The 19,333-nt window shown below is 40.8% G+C and overlaps 1 protein-coding gene across 2 annotated transcripts in view; it reads left to right on the top strand.

Moving 5' to 3' along the window:
• The window catches only part of LOC124144877 (protein MON2 homolog), a 77,067-nt gene that overhangs the window by 7,105 nt on the left and 50,629 nt on the right, over positions 1-19,333 (top strand). For both annotated transcript variants that reach the window (XM_046514486.2, XM_046514485.2), the window contains exons 5-14: positions 4,160-4,292; positions 4,922-5,022; positions 8,018-8,143; positions 9,444-9,638; positions 10,513-10,637; positions 11,321-11,448; positions 13,157-13,310; positions 14,668-14,855; positions 16,954-17,041; positions 17,957-18,141. In XM_046514486.2, the coding sequence (XP_046370442.2) occupies positions 4,160-4,292; positions 4,922-5,022; positions 8,018-8,143; positions 9,444-9,638; positions 10,513-10,637; positions 11,321-11,448; positions 13,157-13,310; positions 14,668-14,855; positions 16,954-17,041; positions 17,957-18,141 (1,423 nt within the window). The remainder of the gene's footprint in view (positions 1-4,159; positions 4,293-4,921; positions 5,023-8,017; positions 8,144-9,443; positions 9,639-10,512; positions 10,638-11,320; positions 11,449-13,156; positions 13,311-14,667; positions 14,856-16,953; positions 17,042-17,956; positions 18,142-19,333) is intronic.

Genomic DNA, 19,333 nt, shown 5'->3' with positions numbered 1-19,333 from the left:
ATTTCAAGGAGCCAAGACAAAATGTAAGGAGCCAAAAGTAATGACTTGTAATTTAACTGCATAACAAACAAAAAAAATCCATTAGTTTGAATAATCAGTTTTAAATCATGAACAACAACTGTTGACGTGTTGTTGAAGCTTTTGAGTTTTTCAGACAAACAAGCTTTAGAACATTGTGTCAGTAACATCATCTGACAGTTTACCGGTGCCAGTTGCAGGTTTTGGTTCATCGAACGTGTCGATAGACGACGAAACTTCCGTGTCAGCTTCGCCATTCAAAGCATTCCGTATTATCTTGAGTATACTGCGCATTTATTTAAAAAAAAACACAGCTGTGTAGAAGGGGGTGCGCATTATACACGAAATAATGAGTTTTGATGTTTTTCCCCCATGGAAAGACATTACCGTGAGAACGTAACACCGGAAATACCATGTCAACAAATCCATACTGAAGTACGCAAACAAATCATGTAATTACACTGTCTGACTATAAAAAGTGTTCTTTGTATATCTGGACTTATGTTAGTAACTTATTTCATTAATTTTATTCAAAATTACTTTTAATATTGTTTTAATTTATTTCGGCGAAATCGTGTGTGAAGCGATCGGAAGATCTAACAAACGGTTATTAAGAGAAACCACGGTCAGATTACCGCTATTGATGCCTTGAAACGAACTTTCGTTGACAGAGAATGGATACATTTGTCATAAATGCCATACTTTGACTCGTTAAAGGTCATATTTGTTTTTGTTGGACGATTCTATGTCAACACGTAATTCACGCGATCACATGCACGGGAGCCTTGACGGTGACTGGTCAGACTGTGTGTTCCATGTAAAACCATGTAATACCCGGTAATATATAGCAATCAGCTGCTTCGCTTACGCTTAGGGTTATTATTATTTCAAATATGTTTGGTAAAAGCTGCATCTAAATTAACAAGATATTGGAATATATTATTCCTGATAAAAAGAAGAAGTTTCAGATACATTTTTTGCCGATCCTTGCATTAAAACCCTGTAAAGTTATATCATTGGGTGTGACTTGACTGAATCACCGGTAAATTCCAAGAAATTGTGTGTACAGCTGATTGCTGTGTCCGGCTTAGTTTACGAGAAGATACACATGGTAATCTTAATCCCTGGATATAAAACAATGCCTAGCAGAACAAAAAAATACAATTTAAACGGTAAATCAACATGTCTGGTGATTTTTTTATCTATGTGTTTATCCCTTTCAACACCGTAGGCCGGTTTTCCGGCCAAGCCGTAGTCACGTCAAAATAGTTTATATTTGTATGGACCTACCTATAATATCATTCATTTATTAAATCTATCACATTTCACAATGTCTGAAATACGTATTTCATATCAATTTATCATTTTTTTATCAATAAATAAAAAAATTATTCACTATTTCCCGCGATGTTATTGAAAATATAATTCTCGGACACACATTTCAACAACGGGTCCACATCGAACATGTCAAAGAGCAAAATAAAGACGTTTTAAGCAAATCTTTGATATATTATACAAAGTAATAAATAAATTCAACAAAAATATATCTAAAAGTAATCAAACTTACATCTAAGTTATTATTTCCATCTTTTCGTGCGATCGCATGTAATGTAAGTCAAATGACATCTCAGCTTTCGTCGCCTTAAATTCTCGGCTCGGACACGATGTTTAATGCAAAAATATATGCATGAAAAATCTGTCACAGCTCGTAACCTAGCACGATAGATTCACGAAGTTCCATATTTTAAATATATATATATATCGTGATTTCCTGCCTTTTAGTTCAGAATAACATGATTTAACAAAAATCTTTCGCCAACTTCTGAAATTTATCAAACACGAGCTTGGTATCACCGCTGAAATTTGATTGGCTGCCTGCCTTACAAGTAGTTAGAAATGTAGACAGTGATAGTAATTTCCAATATTACTTGCCTCCGGACAAGTTAAAGTAAGTGATTTTGTTGCCCAACCTCGTATTTCTACTTTCCCCGAGAGTCGGGAATTGGCAAATTTCCACCCCTGTTCCCCCCCCCCCCCCCCCCCCCAAAAAAAAATAAATAAATAAATACTGAATCTGCTAGAGAGGGGTGCGCACTATACTAAAGAAAATACGGTATTCATCATTTGCCGATTGACAACGATTTGTTGTTGTTTTGACTTGCGCAAATATAGAAAAATACTTCGTGTTTTTGAACGGCGAAACGACCGCCTTAGCTGTCACCTGGGCGGATGTCGTACAGCGCATGCGTGGGTACTAAACTCTTAACATCGTTAGTGCATTACTTAATAACGGAAAGTGCTTCCTTCATTCCAGGTATGGAGCTTCATATCGAAAGCGAAAACAGAACACATGGCCAACAGTGATCTTGTCGATGTTATTATGTTCTGATATCGAATTTTTTCACCGAAGTTACGCACTTATATTAAAAACGATCTTTTTTAATATCTTATGACAAGAGACATTTAGTCGCCAAACTTAATTAAAGACAAGGAGCCAGTTGGCGACTGACATGAAAATACCAGTCGCAAAATACAAAACTAGATCGCCATGGCGACCAATTTAGTCGCAACTTTGTGGCCTGCCTCACCTCACCTCACCTCACCTCACCTCACCTCACCTCACCTCACCTCACCTCACCTCACCTCACCTCACCTCACCTCACCTCACCTCACCTCACTATGCTCAAATTAGTTTGTAAAACCAACAATTACGTTTATGATATTTATGAATATTATCATTATCATTATCAAGACTCAACTCAAAAATTGGTCCTGTCAATTATTTGTTTACAGAGTTATGGCCCTTGCTCCGTGTTTTTTAACTGTGCGTACTGTGTAATGGGGACAAGTTTTCTCAGAAACAACTAAAGATACTTGAATGAAAGTTAGCATGCCTATCTAGGAGATACTTGTCAAAACTCGATCAGCTCAAAAATTGGTCCCATCAATTAGTTACGGCCCTAGATCCATGTTACTTCACTGTGTGCATAGTGGGTGCAATGGGGACAGGTTTTCTAAAAAAGCTATTGAAATTAGCTCATCTAACAAATACTTATAAAGACTAATTATTTTTTTTCAGCGAAGGGGCCTTTTGTGTGTATGAATTTCACATTTAATCATTTTTTCTGATGACATAAAGCGGCCCGAGTACCAATCTCTTCTTAAGGCTGTAAAGGCTTTTTTTTATAGTTTATATTCACTACTTTATGACCAAACAAAATTCTAATGTGCCCCATGGCGGGAATAGTGATAACTCTGTTTTCTTGTCTTAAAGTTCACTGCTCGGAATAGGTTAATCGTTTTAATGTGTACAACTGATAATTGTTTCATTACAATCAACATCACATCCTCATGGTTCTGTATTCACACACGATGCTCATGAGGCCAGTCACTGGATTTTCTGGTCAAGACTCGATAATTTACAGACCGCAGTCATATAGAGTCAAGTCCCGTTAATCCGACATTGTTGGTTGCATATGATGATGTCGTATTAACGAGTATGTCAGATAAATGAAATTAGGTATTATCAACGTTCGTGATCAAAAATTGGACAACTACACGATAGATAACGATTCAAACATGTTGTAATAAAAAAAGGAAATATTCTTATTGTTGTGTTACATTGTTCGCGGAATATGTTTTCTAATCATGCAACCTCTAAAGTTTAACACAAAACACCAAATTTACTTACTTACTTACTTTGGAGATTTAACGTGCGCTTTCCGACTGATTCGTATTTCGCACACCAAATTTATCTCTGCAGCCGTTTAAATATGCAGCAAATCGCCGACTTGTCTCGCATCAAAACACAGGGCTATGTACTCACGGGCAGATGACCATGGAGTACGCTGATCACCGTGTCAGATTAACGAGACTGATTAATGAGTGATTTCAGCAAATCGTTGCAAATTAGGTGTGTCGGAGTGCAAGACTGTCGGATTAACAGGTCTAAACAGCACTGATTTAATGGGTTCCCATCATTTGTGTCGGATAAAGCCGATTGTCGGAATAAAGAGTGTCGGATAAACGAGGCTTGACTGTAGCTGGAATATTGTTAAACAACACCAACAGTGTTAAACATCAAACAAACAAACAAACAAATCATGGCATGATCTGACCATGTTTCCTGTTTCCTTGCTAGGCCCTTGTCTTGTGTTTCCGGCTGCATTTCACCAAGGACAGCACCACCATCAACACAGCAGCTGCCACCATCAAGCAGCTGGTCAGCATCGTCTTCGACAGAGTTGTTGCTGAGGATAGGATACAAACAAATGGTATGCAAGAAAGTTCAGGATGATTTGTCATAACAAATATCCTGATATAATTTTGTTCAAACATTTCTAGGACAGCTTGCTATGTTATGATGAACATGCTTATAACGAACTAACAGATATAACAAACGTTTTTTATGGTCCTGGCCATTTGCTATGTATATGCAGTATATATGCTTATAACGAAGTACGGTTATAACAAACTAAAATTAGTGATCCCTTTGACTTCATTGTAACTGTAGTTTACTGGTTATCTTCTTAATAGAATTACGCTTTATAGATAATAGGAATATTGGATGCAAGACTCAGATAGGTCATGAAAAATTAAGCTAAATTTCAATTTGACTGCCATTGGCCATCTTGACACTGGAAAAGATAACTAATTTTGACAATAATTGCCCTTGTGCTATAAATTTACAAAAGATACACACATATTCAAATGCTGTAATTAAGTTTTCATTTTCAGAATCAATTTTGATATCAAATAAGATTTTGAACATTAGAATCATGTAATAGTTTTAATATAAGTGCATAGAAGCCATTTTGCAAAGAGTTTAAATGTTAAGAGCGCGCACAGAAATTTTATCGTTATTGAAAGCAGGCCGTATACATTTATGACCAATCTGTTGCAGAGCCACTAGAACCAATAAATACTGACGAGCTGAAGGCAGGCAGCAGAACACCTCCCAGATCACTCAAACCTTGTGCTGGGGACGCATATCTCTTATTCCAGGTTTGATATAAATGAGTCACTAAATTATGGGGGTTCCATGTGGTCCAGCTAACATGAGGTTGTTGTTAGCAACCAGTCTGTGTTTAACTCATTCATTCGTGACCAACTCGTGTTATTCCGGGACAAGCCGAATAGTGACTCGTGCCCCTCTCGTGGCCATTTTTGTGACGGGGTTCCGTCTTAGTGCAAACGGGCATACCTAAAACAATTGTCAACTCGTTGCGTAATGGTTCACATATATATTTACCCATATTTTATATATATTTCAGGTGCAATATAAAGCACATCGGGACATGTGGAATTATACAGTATGATTGAACACATTTAACTGTGTCTTGGGTATATGTTTAGATGCAAGACATATGTAAAATCAAAAATTATTTCTGAGGGATTCTTTGACGAAGAACTTGAAATCATACGCGCATTCTGATTGGTTTGTCGCATTTTTGCATATAACATTCATCGATAGGGGGACAAGTCTTCTTGCAGGTTACATAAAGGGGCGAGTGGTGACGAATGTAACTCATAATGTGGTGGCACCTGGTCCTGTGTACAGTGTACAGGTCACAAATCAGGGGAAGTTACCAGGGATGAGAATCTTCCACGGATCCGTTGATCTGCTAATTTCCTCCAATTTTAGTGACAACAAATTTGTTAAAATCAACTGGCTTTCCCCATAAACACCCCCAAATTATGGACCACCCTCCATTGCAAAAATCTTTCAGCTAAAAAGGAAAACATCAAATCTCATCCCTGAGTTACATAACCTTGGCTGCGGAGAGTAGTTGGATGGTGCCATGTTTGGCAGCTTGACACCTGAGTTTCTAGGACTTCGGTCCTGCCCCACACTAAAGCAGATGTAGCACAAATGATGTCTCCTTAGGCATTTGACTTTGTTCAAAATATACCTGTATTCACCTAGCTGTTAATGGGTACCCGGTAGGATTAGATTGTATTGTGACTGTAAACCCTCTAGCGCCTCACAGGTAGCTCGGTTTGTCTACTCCCAAGGGAGCTGAGATTGAAACTTGAGAGCACACTGATCCATGGACTTGGGTAATAATGATGTGGCACTTTGAACATGCCCCTGTGTGGTAAGGAAATATAGTGCATTGCCTTGCTTTTATTATGCAATCAGGTATTATTCGTTTTCGTGATTAGCAGTAATACCAGCCCAAGTATATCAGGTAGTGTTCTTGTGAAACTTAGTTAAATTGACTAAATATTACTTATTGAGAATCAAAGCATGAATTTATACATGGGGAGGTGTATACATATCAACATGTCATCCGAACATGCTGAATAGATAAACCACTTAATAATATTTTGTCAAAACGAATACAACACAGAAAACAGTCGTTATAGTTATGAACACACAATGCCGTTTAGTCTGTCTTACAGACCCTGATACAAATATATATCAAATACAGCCCATGCAAGTCTATATTGTTTGGCAAGTCTAGATTACTGCAGTATCAGAAAATGAAGAGAGTCACTGGGCTCCCTTTTATTATATTTTTATTAAGATAACTGAACAACTGTTTTTTCTGTACGATATGTTCATTTCAGAGACTAGATGTTAGTCTAAATGCCGTTTAGAAAGTGGTCAAATGTAACAAATGTTATAATTTGGGATAACATTTTCTTTGTAAAATACAGGTCCTTGAATTTGTTTTTGATCCGATCCGGGATTCGAACCCACACTGCCAGAGTGAGGCACCTAATCGCCAGCACACAAAGTCAGCGATCTAACCCACTCAGCCACCGAGGCTTCAACAAAATCTGTGGCAGTGTGGGTTCGAATCCCGGATGGGACCTAACCCAAAAAAGTACTAGAATCTGTACTTTACAAAGAAAGTGTTATTCCAAATATAACATTTGTTACAGTCCTTATAGGTTACACACAACCAAATGTTTTCCCATAGACTTCTATAGTAACGTTATATTTTGTTTTTAAAATAACTAAGCATTCAACAGCTATTACCTGTACGTGTGTGCACAGTTTGGCCTTAGAGCAGCAATAAAAAAATAAAAAATGACTAGCTTAGTCAGCTCCTTTTCCGAGTACCGGAAGCTAAACACAACACCCCCAGTTTCGCACCTACTTGAAAATAGCTGTGGTCACATTCAGCATAAGTCATCATGTTGAAAAAGACAGTACTAAATAAAGAAAAACATGGTCAGTTTTACTAACTGGATGGATGTAAATTTGAAAGACATAAAAATCTTACAGAATATCCTCCAATCACAGCCTGCAGATACCTCTCGATCTGTACGGAAGGCTCCCTACGAAAACCGCACTCTCCAAACTGGTACTGATTTGGTGTGGTAGAACCTGTAGTGCAACACATCAGTTTAACATCAAATACACACATGTTTTCTTCTACTCAAGTCTCAGCCTCTAAAGCACAGGCGCCTAACGAGTCTCCCTGCAGTAATGAAGCCCGTGAATCAGTCCGGCGCTTACGGAGTAGTGACATCGGTACACAGGGTGTTCAGAGTCCTTTTATGTGTGCTTCAGCGACTGTGCGCTAGTACATCAGAAAGCAGGGGTCTGTATTCGGATTTGTCTGACTCTTAGGCTTAAAAAAATAAAAGAAATATTTCTCAGGCAATAGAAGGAAAATATAGTGCGGGCGGGCAGTGTTTTTGGGGGGTTGGGGGGGTTGTTCAAACTAGTTTGTAACCAAATAAACAGTTATGTCACCAAATAATCAGTTGTATACAATCAACCAAGGAAAGGGGCCCCCCTACGTAATTGTATTCCATGATGAGTCAAATACTGGAATACTGTATTTGACTAGCGTTGGACTTGGAATATTTAAGGATTTTTTGTGTTTTTAAAAAAAAATGGAAATGAAAACGAAAAGTGTGGTGAACTTTATGATGATGCGGGCGGTGCCCGAGAAACAAGACTATTATGTTTTTTTGCCTTATATGTGACTAAAAGGTATAAATGTACGGATTTCTAACTTATTCTTATATGTTTCCTCAGGACCTTTGTCAGCTGGTGAATGCTGACCAGCCCTATTGGCTGATGGGCATGACGGAGATGACGCGCACGTTTGGCCTGGAGCTCTTAGAGTCTGTTCTCACCAGCTACACATCAGTATTCTCAAAGGTACTGTGTTTACACAGCAAGAGAGTTGGCAAATTTTTTAATGAAAAAGTCTTGACTTTGAAGATATGACATGGTCCCTCTTAACTTTTGCTTGTACGATGCATCTTACTAGATTAGGATTGGTTGGTTGGTTGGTCGGTCGGTCTGTGAATAGTTGAGTCTGGACCAGACAATCCAGTGATTGATATCATGAGCATCGATCCACGCAATTGGGATCAATGACATGAATCAACCAAGTCAGCGAGCCTGACCACCCGATCCCATTAGTCGCCTTTTACGACAAGCATAGTCGCCTTTTAAGGCAAGCATGGGTTGCTGAAGACCTATTCTACCCCGGAATCTTCATGGGTCTGCTGGATCAGGAGGTCAGGCCGGTTGACTCGGTTAATTCTGTGTCATCATACCTTTATGGTGTGGGATGTTGCTAATAACATCATCTTACCCGTGAAGATCCGGGGTAGAAGAGGTCTTCAGCAACCCACAATTGCCATAAAAGGTGACTTTGCTTGCCGTAAGAGGCGACTAATGGGATCGGGTGGTCAGGCTCGGGAACTTGGTTGATGCATGTCATCTTATCCAAATTGCATAGGTCGATGTCATGATCTCAATCACTGGATTGTCCAGTCCAGACTCGATGATTTACTTGAATATTACTGTAAAATAAAAATAAAACAAACAATCACATCTATCTGGGGCACAGGTGGCCCAGTTGTCTAAGGCAACACAGTTCACTCTGCGTAAATGGGCATGCCAGAAACCTAGGATCATGAGGAGGAATCCCAGGTCACCCCGGTTATGCTTCTTGGTCACAGCAGTGTTAAAATCCATGCACTCTCTCATCTGTTTACATGCTGCCATATACTGAATAGTGCTGAGGGTGACATTAAAAAACAAACAAAGATTGAGAATATATTTGTTATTTTCGAAATTCAGGAAAAAAAGTCTAAAGTTCAGCAGGAAGTATGTTTTATGTTATATAAGAGTCATCAAATATTAACTTATAACATGTTACAGTTGACCCGTGAAGATCCAGGGTAGAATAGGTCTTCAGCAACCCATGCTTGAAAGAGGCGAGTAACGGGATCGGGGGCCAGGCTCCCAATTGTGTCAATTGATGCTCATGATGTCAATTTCGGATTGTCGGGTCAAGATTCCATTATTTACAGACTGCCTTCATATAGCTGGAATATTGCTGAGTGTGGCGTTAAACAACAAACAAACAAGCCAAAAACATGTTACAGTTGACCTGTGTTCAGTTACAGTCTTCATGTGTTGACTGATTCTACTCTTTGTTTGCCAGCACCCGGAGTTCAGCTTCATGTTGAAGGAGAAGGTGTGCCCTCTAGTGATCAAACTGTTCTCCCCGAGTCTCAAATATCGCCAGGGCCTCCCGCCAGCCCCCTCACCTGCACCTGTAGAAAAACCATTCTTCCCCATTGTCATGAGGCTTCTCAGGATTGTGTCAATACTCATCAGGGGATACTATCAGTTACTGGTGAGTTGTACTACTACCTCCGTCATACGGATACTATCAGTTACTGGTGAGTTGTACTACTACCTCCGTCATACGGCTACTATCAGTTACTGGTGAGTTGTACAACTACCTCCGTCATATGGCTACTACCTGTTATGGTGAGTTGTTGAAGTAGCTGTGTCATGAGGCTACTATCGGTTACTAGCTGTGTCATGAGGCTACTATCCGTTAATGGTGAGTTGTACTGCTAGCTGAGTCATGAGGCTACTATCGGTTACTGGCTGTGTCATGAGGCTACTATCCATTTATGGTGATTTGTACTACTAGCTGAGTCATGAGGCTACTATCGGTTACTAGCTGTGTCATGAGGCTACTATCCGTTAATGGTGAGTTGTACTACTAGCTGAGTCATGAGGCTACTATCGGTTACTAGCTGTGTCATGAGGCTACTATCCGTTAATGGTGAGTTGTACTACTAGCTGAGTCATGAGGCTACTACCGGTTACTAGCTGTGTCATGAGGCTACTATCGGTTACTAGCTGAGTCCTGAGGCTACTATCGGTTACTAGCTGTGTCATCGGTTACTAGCTGTGTCATGAGGCTACTATCGGTTACTAGCTGAGTCATGAGGCTACTATCGGTTACTAGCTGTGTCATGAGGCTACTATCGGTTACTAGCTGTGTCATGAGGCTACTATCGGTTACTAGCTGAGTCATGAGGCTACTATCGGTTACTAGCTGTGTCATGAGGCTACTATCCGTTAATGGTTAGTTGTACTACTAGCTGAGTCATCAAGCTTCCTACTTTTTGTTACTGGTGAGTTATACTTTGTCATAATTGTCCATTTGATGTCATTGTTATACTATCAGGTTCAATGTTTGTCTTCTTGTCAAGGTGACGGAGTGTGAGATTTTCCTGTCGCTTCTCGTGAAGTTCCTGGAACCAGAGAAACCAATATGGCAGCGCAGCCTTGCTCTGGAGGTGCTACACAAGCTCTGTACACAACATGTTCTCATCAAGTAAGTCACCAAGCCCTAAGGGTAATAGGTACAAATGAGTGAGTATGGATTTACACCGCTTTTAGCAATATGCCAGCAATATCACGGCGGGGGACACCAGAAATGGGCTTCACACATTGTACCCATGCGGGGAATCGAATCCGAGGTCTTCGGCATGACGATCAAACGCTTTAACCACTAGGCTACCCCACCGCCCCTGTACTAGGTACATTCAGTCCCAGTTCATTAATATTGTTCAGCCACATATAGTCACACCGGGAATGTTGTCACTCAGATAATTTTCACGGTATAGGGGAGATAACTCATACAAGATGATCTCCCCATGAAGTTGTTGAGTTTGTGGTAGTTTTAACATAAATACACAAATACTGATGCCATTCAATCACTCCAAAAGTTGTATATTGAGGAATAAGTTTTTAATGTAACGATATACAGCTTTTCCATTGGATGAGAGGTCGGTCACCTTCATAGAGCGAGGCCAAACTGTAGGAGCGTCGGAGCTTGCACTGTTGTTGTAAGCTCCGACGTTCCGACAGTTTGGCCCTCACACCGAGAAGGTTTATACTCCAATGGACTCACACAAAGTGAAAGTCCATTCTTAATTATATTTTTAATTACAAAGAAAGGGAGGTATAAGTTTAGATGGAATTCATCAGTTTGAGTCTTGTTAATTTCTTTTGCAGATGTTTTTGTGAATCATATGACATGAAACCACATTCCACAAAGATTTTCCGAGACATCGTCAATGCTGTGGGGGCCTTCATTCAGTCCCAGTTCATGAGCAGTCCTGGTGGCCCTGCCGGCCAGAGCAGTAAGTCAATCTCTCACTAACACATCATTACCAGAAGGGGCTTTCATTCAGTCCCAGTTCATGAGCAGTCCTGGTGGCCCTGCTGGCCAGAGCAGTAAGTCAATCTCTCAATAACACATCAATACCGGAAGGGGCTTTCATTCAGTCCCAGTTCATGAGCAGTCCTGGTGGCCCTGCCGGCCAGAGCAGTAAGTCAATCTCTCACTAACACATCATTACCGGAAGGGGCTTTCATTCAGTCCCAGTTCATGAGCAGTCCTGGTGGCCCTGCCGGCCAGAGCAGTAAGTCAATCTCTCACTAACACATCATTACCGGAAGGGGCTTTCATTCAGTCCCAGTTCATGAGCAGTCCTGGTGGCCCTGCCGGCCAGAGCAGTAAGTCAATCTCTCACTAACACATCATTACCGGAAGGGGCCTTCATTCAGTCCCAGTTCATGAGCAGTCCTGGTGGCCCTGCCGGCCAGAGCAGTAAGTCAATCTCTCACTAACACATCATTACCGGAAGGGGCTTTCATTCAGTCCCAGTTCATGAGCAGTCCTGGTGGCCCTGCCGGCCAGAGCAGTAAGTCAATCTCTCACTAACACATCATTACCGGAAGGGGCTTTCATTCAGTCCCAGTTCATGAGCAGTCCTGGTGGCCCTGCAGCACAGAGCAGTAAGTCAATCTCTCACTAACACATCATTACCGGAAGGGGCTTTCATTCAGTCCCAGTTCATGAGCAGACCTGGTGGCCCTGCCGGCCAGAGCAGTAAGTCAATCTCTCACTAACACATCATTACCGGAAGGGGCTTTCATTCAGTCCCAGTTCATGAGCAGTCCTGGTGGCCCTGCAGCCCAGAGCAGTAAGTCAATCTCTCACTAACACATCATTACCGGAAGGGGCTTATCCTGAGACATTGACCCTGTCTCACTCCCATGTGAGACGGAGCTCCCAGCACAAGCCCCCAGTACCTCATAAGGACCGAAATATGTTATCAGCTGTGACCTGTCTTATTACTAGAATATTACTAGAATATGACTGGAATGTTACTAGAATATTGCTGGAATATTACTAGAATATTGCTGGAATATTACTGGAATATAAATGGAATATCAGGGTTCACTCCAGGAATTTTGGACCCTTTATCTGAAAATTTCAAATATTCTAGAGGTACACCCACACTTGCCTATACAGCACAATGTTAAAATGCCCCATTGACTTTGAAAATAAGGGCCTTTTTTCAAATTTAGGGGCTAAAAGCACAAGGCCCCACCCTAGAATTATCCCTGGAATATAAATGGAATTTTGCTGGAATATTACTGGAATATTACTGGAATACAGCTGACTGCAGTATAAAATGGCCTTCACTCACTCTCTGTTCAATCATTCACTCACTCAGATTTTTCTGTGTTCAGTTTGAAGTGTAAAGTGGCATCTCTGACGATCCAGTGTTTGAATCCCAGATTTGCCCTGATTATTGCACTTGTTTTGTCAGCATCGTACCCATGGGTTTTACCAAAATAGAAACGTCGAAGACCTGCATTGCTGTGGGCTTTCCCCCTACATCAAGCTTAAATGATGATACACTAGTATCTGAAATACTATTCAACATGGTTTTTAACCAACTACCTCACTATGTATAAATGGCATCTAGTCTAATTTGAAACAGTTTTAGCAATTACTTGTAAAGCTCTGTCTTTCAATATAAACTTTTGTTCCTCCAGGTAACAAAGTGCCTGACACCCAGGGGACCCCCCCTGCCCTCGTGGCGGGGCTGCCTGTAGGGGGAGGGGTCAGCCCCCAGCCGGCCTTCATGTACAGGGGAGTATGGATTCCTCTGGTGGTGTCTATCCCATCTGTGCAGTCAAAACCTGTGTAGTGAGTTACTTCTGGATTATTGTAGACATTGCAGAGTTGCGTCCCTTGGGTACGCCAGAAACCTATGATTGTGGGTTGGAATCCCGGTTCGCCCCGTTTATGTTTCTAGGTTTGTCAGCACCATACCCGTGCTCAAGGGTTTCACCGAAGTGGTAAACGTCTGAGACCTGCATCACTTCGGGCTTTCCTCCCACATTAAGCTGACACGCTGTGATATAACTGGAATACTGTTAAAAGCGTCGTTAAACCCAACTCACTCACTCACTCACTCACTATTGTAGACATTGTAGTTCCAGGTACCAATCAAACGTTATGTAAGAGGCGACTAATGGGATCAGGTGGTCAGGCTCGCTGACTTGGTTGATGCATGCCATTGTATCCCAATTGCGTGGATCGATGCTCATGATGTCAATCACTGGATTGTCTGGTCCAGGCTCGATTATTTCCAGACTGCTGTCATATAGCTGGAATATTGCCGAGAGCAGCGTTTAACAACAAACAAAACAAACAAAATCAAACATGTTAACGACATAGCACCCAATGGCATTTCCAGGGTTGAATTGGTTCCCAGCAACCTAGAGTCGTCGTCAATGAGGATTGTGAATGTGTAGTGATACTTATCTTATTTATTTTTAGAGTAAGGAGTGTAAATAGTTGAGTACTTCACCATTTGTTTATGTTAAAGTATTGGAGTTTGATAAACTTAGTGCCACACTTAGCATATGACTGTTATATAGTAGTGACATTCTTTCATTTTGGGACTTAGTTAACAGTAGTTGACATGGCATTCATTCTTCTGCAGCCTTGTTGATCTTCCCAACACACCTTATGTCTGCCTATAAGTTGTAACACTTTGTACACTGTAGCAATCTCAATAAAATCAGATCTTAGTTCTTGCTATCGCAAAACAAAGATCTGAGGAAATCCTATTATGGGTCACGTCAGAACAACCTTTCATCCAACCAATCAGAACCTCTCTTACCAAGATCACCGCCGTCATATAGCTGCATTATTGCTGAGTGCGGCAATAAACAACAAAGCATCCAACCAACCAAGATCATGAAAGTGACAGTCGGAATGTGTTTTCTAATGCAACCAAGAAATATGTTTCGATGACTAGTTTGAAACTAGTGTCGTAAAGCTCGAGAAAGCTGCCTTCTGACTGACTAATGTCGATTTCTTGTCAATCATTTCATTGGTCGTTCAAAGTTCAGGACAGGTCGTTCTGACGTGAACCATAATGGGATGTCCTAAGATCTTTGTTTAGCGGTACCAGGAACTAAGATCTGATTTTAATGAGATTGTACACTGTAGTTCCGTACGTTTGACCGAAACCATATTTTCCAATGTTCTGCAGCCTGGAGATGTTGGACAAGATAGATCCTCCAGTTATACCCGATGGGTATGGAGTGTCTCTGGCCTTCTACTGCCTGCTGTCCGTAGTGAAGAGCGTCAAGCTCCTCATTGAAGGGGAAGGCGACGAATCCACCAAGGACGTTGACAAACCTCACAATCCCAAACCTGCAGTCAAGGCGCCAGAAAAGAGTAATAGCCCTTGTACAGATTACCGTATTCGACGTAATAAGCGCCCACGGCGGTATTTGCTAATATATTTGCTAGTGAACAATCCCAGTCAGCACCCCTTCCGATTGATCAATGTTCACAAGACTTATTTGTTCTCGTATAATACGCACTCGTGTGTTATATGCAACCTTAATTATGGGCAATTAAATTCTAGAAAAATATATCTGTCGTACATAAACATTTCAGACTGTCAGCATAAACCACGAAATTTATCTTTCAACTCTGTTTTTTTCACCAAAATAATATTCTAATAAGAGCCCCCTATTTCTAATTTTGAGAGCGCCCTGAGCACCCCTTCCTATTGATCAATGTTCACAAGACTTATTTATTCGCGTACAATACGCACTCGTGTGTTATATGCAACCTTAATTATGGGCAATTAAATTCTAGAAAAATATATCTGTCGTACATAAACATTTCAGACTGTCAGCATAAACCACGAAATTTATCTTTCAACTCTGTTTTTTTCACCAAAATAATATTCTAATAAGAGCCCCCTATTTCTAATTTTGAGAGCGCCCTGAGCGCTTATTACGTCGAATACGGTATTATGATTGAAGATGGTCACTGGGTTGAACAAATGTTCAGGACCCGGACTGGCTATTGGCTTGTCATTAAACCCCCATGAAGTAATGTGCCATTAAATTAGGCTGTGTCAAACGTTTAATAACACCATTCGCACAGGCCATTAACTTAATGGAGGTTTGGGCGTACCATTAACCTGTTATTAAACATGATGGACTAAACATGCATGATACTATGCATTAATATGCTGATAAAATGCAATGTGTTTTGCATTATTGCCTTTAAATATATGACTTAAGTTCATCACAAAATTCGCTCGTCACGCAGAAGACCCGGGTTCGATTCCCGACATGGGTACAATGTGTGAAGCCCATTTCTGGTGTCCCCCGCCGTGATATTGCTGGAATATTGCTAAAAGCGGCGTAAAACCATACTCACTCACTTGGTTGCTGAAACAGAATTGTTGGAACTATGGGGGAATATCGTCATTTACTGACATGTACTCTGTCTGGTATATTACATTTAAATTATCTTCAGTAAATTATAGTTCAATGACAGCTTTGTACAACCCATTTTGATGATGGAGGGCCAAGAGGGTGTTACGTTGAATTGATGGATTATGTTACATAGCAGAGGGTGTTACATAGAATTGATGGTTTATGTTACAGCTGAGGTGTTACATTGAAAAACTATGGCTTATGTTACAGCAGAGAGGGTGTTACATAGAATTGATGGTTTATGTTACAGCTGAGGTGTTACATTGAAAAACTATGGCTTATGTTACAGCTGAGGTGTTACATTGAAAAACTATGGCTTGTGTTACAGTTTAGAGGGTGCAACATGGAATTGATGGTTTATGTTACAGCTGAGAAGGTGTTAGTTGAATTGATGGTTTATGTTACATATCAGAGGGTGTTACATTGTATTGATGGTTTATGTTACAGCTGAAGTGTTACATTGAAAATCAATGGCTTATGTTACAGCAGAGAGGGTGTTACATTGAATTGATGGTTTATGTTACAGCTGAGGTGTTACATTGAAAAACTATGGCTTGTGTTACAGTTTAGAGGGTGCAACATGGAATTGATGGTTTATGTTACAGCAGAGAGGGTGTTACATGGAATTGATGGTTTATGTTACAGCTGAGGTGTTACATTGAAAAACTATGGCTTGTGTTACAGTTTAGAGGGTGCAACATGGAATTATTGGTTTATGTTACAGCAGAGAGGGTGTTACATGGAATTGATGGTTTATGTTACAGCTGAGGTGTTACATTGAAAATCAATGGCTTATGTTACAGTAGAGAGGGTGTTACATTGAATTGATGGTTTATGTCACAACAGATAGTGTTTTACATTGAATAAATGGTTTATGTTACAGCAGAGAGTGTTACATAGAATTGATGGTTTATGTTACAGCAGAGAGTGTGTTACATTGAATTAATGGTTTATGTTACAGCAGAGAGTGTTACATAGAATTGATGGTTAATGTTACAGCAGAGAGTGTTATATAGAATTGATGGTTTATGTTACAGCGGAGACTGAGCGGGTGTTACATGAGGAACTGATCAACTCCTCGTGGTGTGGGATGCTGGCTGCACTGTCTCTCCTCCTTGATGCTAGGTATGCCAATCAGTAATGCTGACAGTTTATCAGGAATGATGTACTAAATATATGCTTTCCAATCATGAATATTTATTACAGTTGAGAAGGAAGCTTATTGTGAGTTTTTATGGATTTGTGGCTACAATGTGTGCAGAGGCGGGGGGTAGAGCATTGTGGTTAAAGTATTTGCTTGTGACTCAGAAGACCTGGTTTCATTCCCCACAGCGATACAATATGTGTCAAGCCCATTTCTGGTGTCCAGCCATGATATAACTAGTATAGATAATACTAAAAGCGGCTTGAAACCATGCTCACTCAATCACTCACAGGAATTATTGATATAAGATGTCATATTCTTATAATAAGCTTTGCTCTCATGTCCAAAAGGAAATGGGGGCACGAGGGACCCCGACGTCTAATGTGCCGCAATCGGTTGTGCAGAGTAGCGTCCCTTGGGCATGCCAGAACCCTACTGTGGGTTTGAACCCTGTTTCGCCTTGATTATGTTTCTAGGTTTGTCGGGGGCACGGGTGGCCCAGTAGTCTAAGGCGCCGCGATTCGATGTGCAGAGTTGCGTCCCTTTGGCACGCCAGACACCTATGATTGAGGGTTGGAATCCCGGTTCGCCCCAATTATGTTTCTAGGTTTGTCAGCACCATACCCGTGCTTGTGGGTTTCACCGAAGTGGTAAACGTCTGAGACCTGCATCACTTCGGGGTTTCCTCCCACATTAAGCTGACACGCCGCGATAAAACTGGAAAAGTGTTAAAAGCGGCGTTTAACCCAACTCAACTCTAGGTTTGTCAGCACCATACCCATGTTCGTGGGTTTCAGAAAGGTGGTAAACATCTGAGACCTTCATCACATCAGCTTTCCTCCCACATCAACTGACATGCCATGTTATAATCAGATTTGTTCTTCCTCCATTTCCAGTACTGATGAAAGCGCCACAGAGGCAGTCCTCAACTCACAGCAAGCGTACGCCAGTCTGTGTGGTCACCTCGGCATGAACACCCCGAGAGACGCGTTCATCACGGCGCTGTGTAAAGCTTCCCTGCCCCCCCACTACACGCTCACCATCCTACACTCACAGGCCCCGGGTGCTTCAAGTCCTAAAGGTGAGCACAGTCAATGTTAATACAGTGGTCCCTCGCTACAACGCTACCAATGGGATCCAAATAATTGGTGGGCGTTATAGACGATGAGCCGTTTAACCGAGGCGGAGTCGTAGGGGAGCGCGTTCGGCCAATCTCACGATCTTCGCCTTGTCTCGCTCATTGCAATGATACGAGTTGTTTACGGTTCATGGTGTAAAAATAAATATATATCCTTTTTATTTTTGCCGTTTGTTATTATTAACAAGCCCTTACTGTCACGTTCAATGTGAAAGTAGTCTACTTACATGAAAATAGGTCCCAAGCAATACATGCTGGGCATAAGATCTCTTATCTCTTAGTATCAATCACTGGATTGTCAGAGCCCCATACCATAAGACAACCTTAGTACCAAGGTGATCATAAGTCAAAAGATTTTAACCTTAGACCTTTATTAAGACTGATTTCCTCTTTCATGAAAAAAATTAACCAACGTTTAAAAAACGGAGGTTGGTCTAACCCTACCTTCACTCACTATATGTATTTATTCAATGTATTTAGTTTAATAAAGGTTTTTTATTATATCTTATGTATTTGTTTTCATGAAACTAGTATTTCTAATCCTATATAATCGTTTCATGAATAAACTATCTTAGAACACAATTCAATCAATGTAATCCTTCAGTTGAAGTTAATACAAAAAACAGTCACATGGTAAATGAATACTTCAAATGCAAAAATAACATTTTATATATTTCTTAAATAATACGTAGAGGATATTTGTAGTTTCTCGCCAATAACATTTTTGTTTGTTTGTTGTTTAATGCTTACCTCTGCAATATTCCAGTTGTAAGATGGTATGTAAATAATCAAGCCTGACCGGACAATCTAGTGATTGTCATCCAGGGATTGAATTGTCTGGTCCAGACTCGATTCTTTACAGCCCGTCATCATATAGCTGGAATACTGCTGAGAGTGGCATTAACAAACAAACAAATTCACAAGGTTTCAGCATTGTATTTAGTGACGTGCATGGAAGTAAGACATTATGTGAGTGAGTGAGTGAGTGGGTGGGTGGGTGGGTGAGCGATGGATGGGTGGGTGGGTGGGTGGGTCTGTGGCTGATTGGGTTTTTGGATGGATGGATAGATGAATGGATGGGTGGGTGGATGGATGGATGGATGGATGGATGATGGGTGGGTTGGTGGGTCTGTGG

Source organism: Haliotis rufescens, unplaced genomic scaffold (assembly GCF_023055435.1).
Source record: "Haliotis rufescens isolate VD_foot unplaced genomic scaffold, xgHalRufe1.0.p SCAF_16, whole genome shotgun sequence".
Taxonomy (NCBI): domain Eukaryota; kingdom Metazoa; phylum Mollusca; class Gastropoda; order Lepetellida; family Haliotidae; genus Haliotis; species Haliotis rufescens.
Note: the sequence above shows the minus strand (reverse complement) of the source record. Positions and strands in the feature narration are given on the sequence as shown.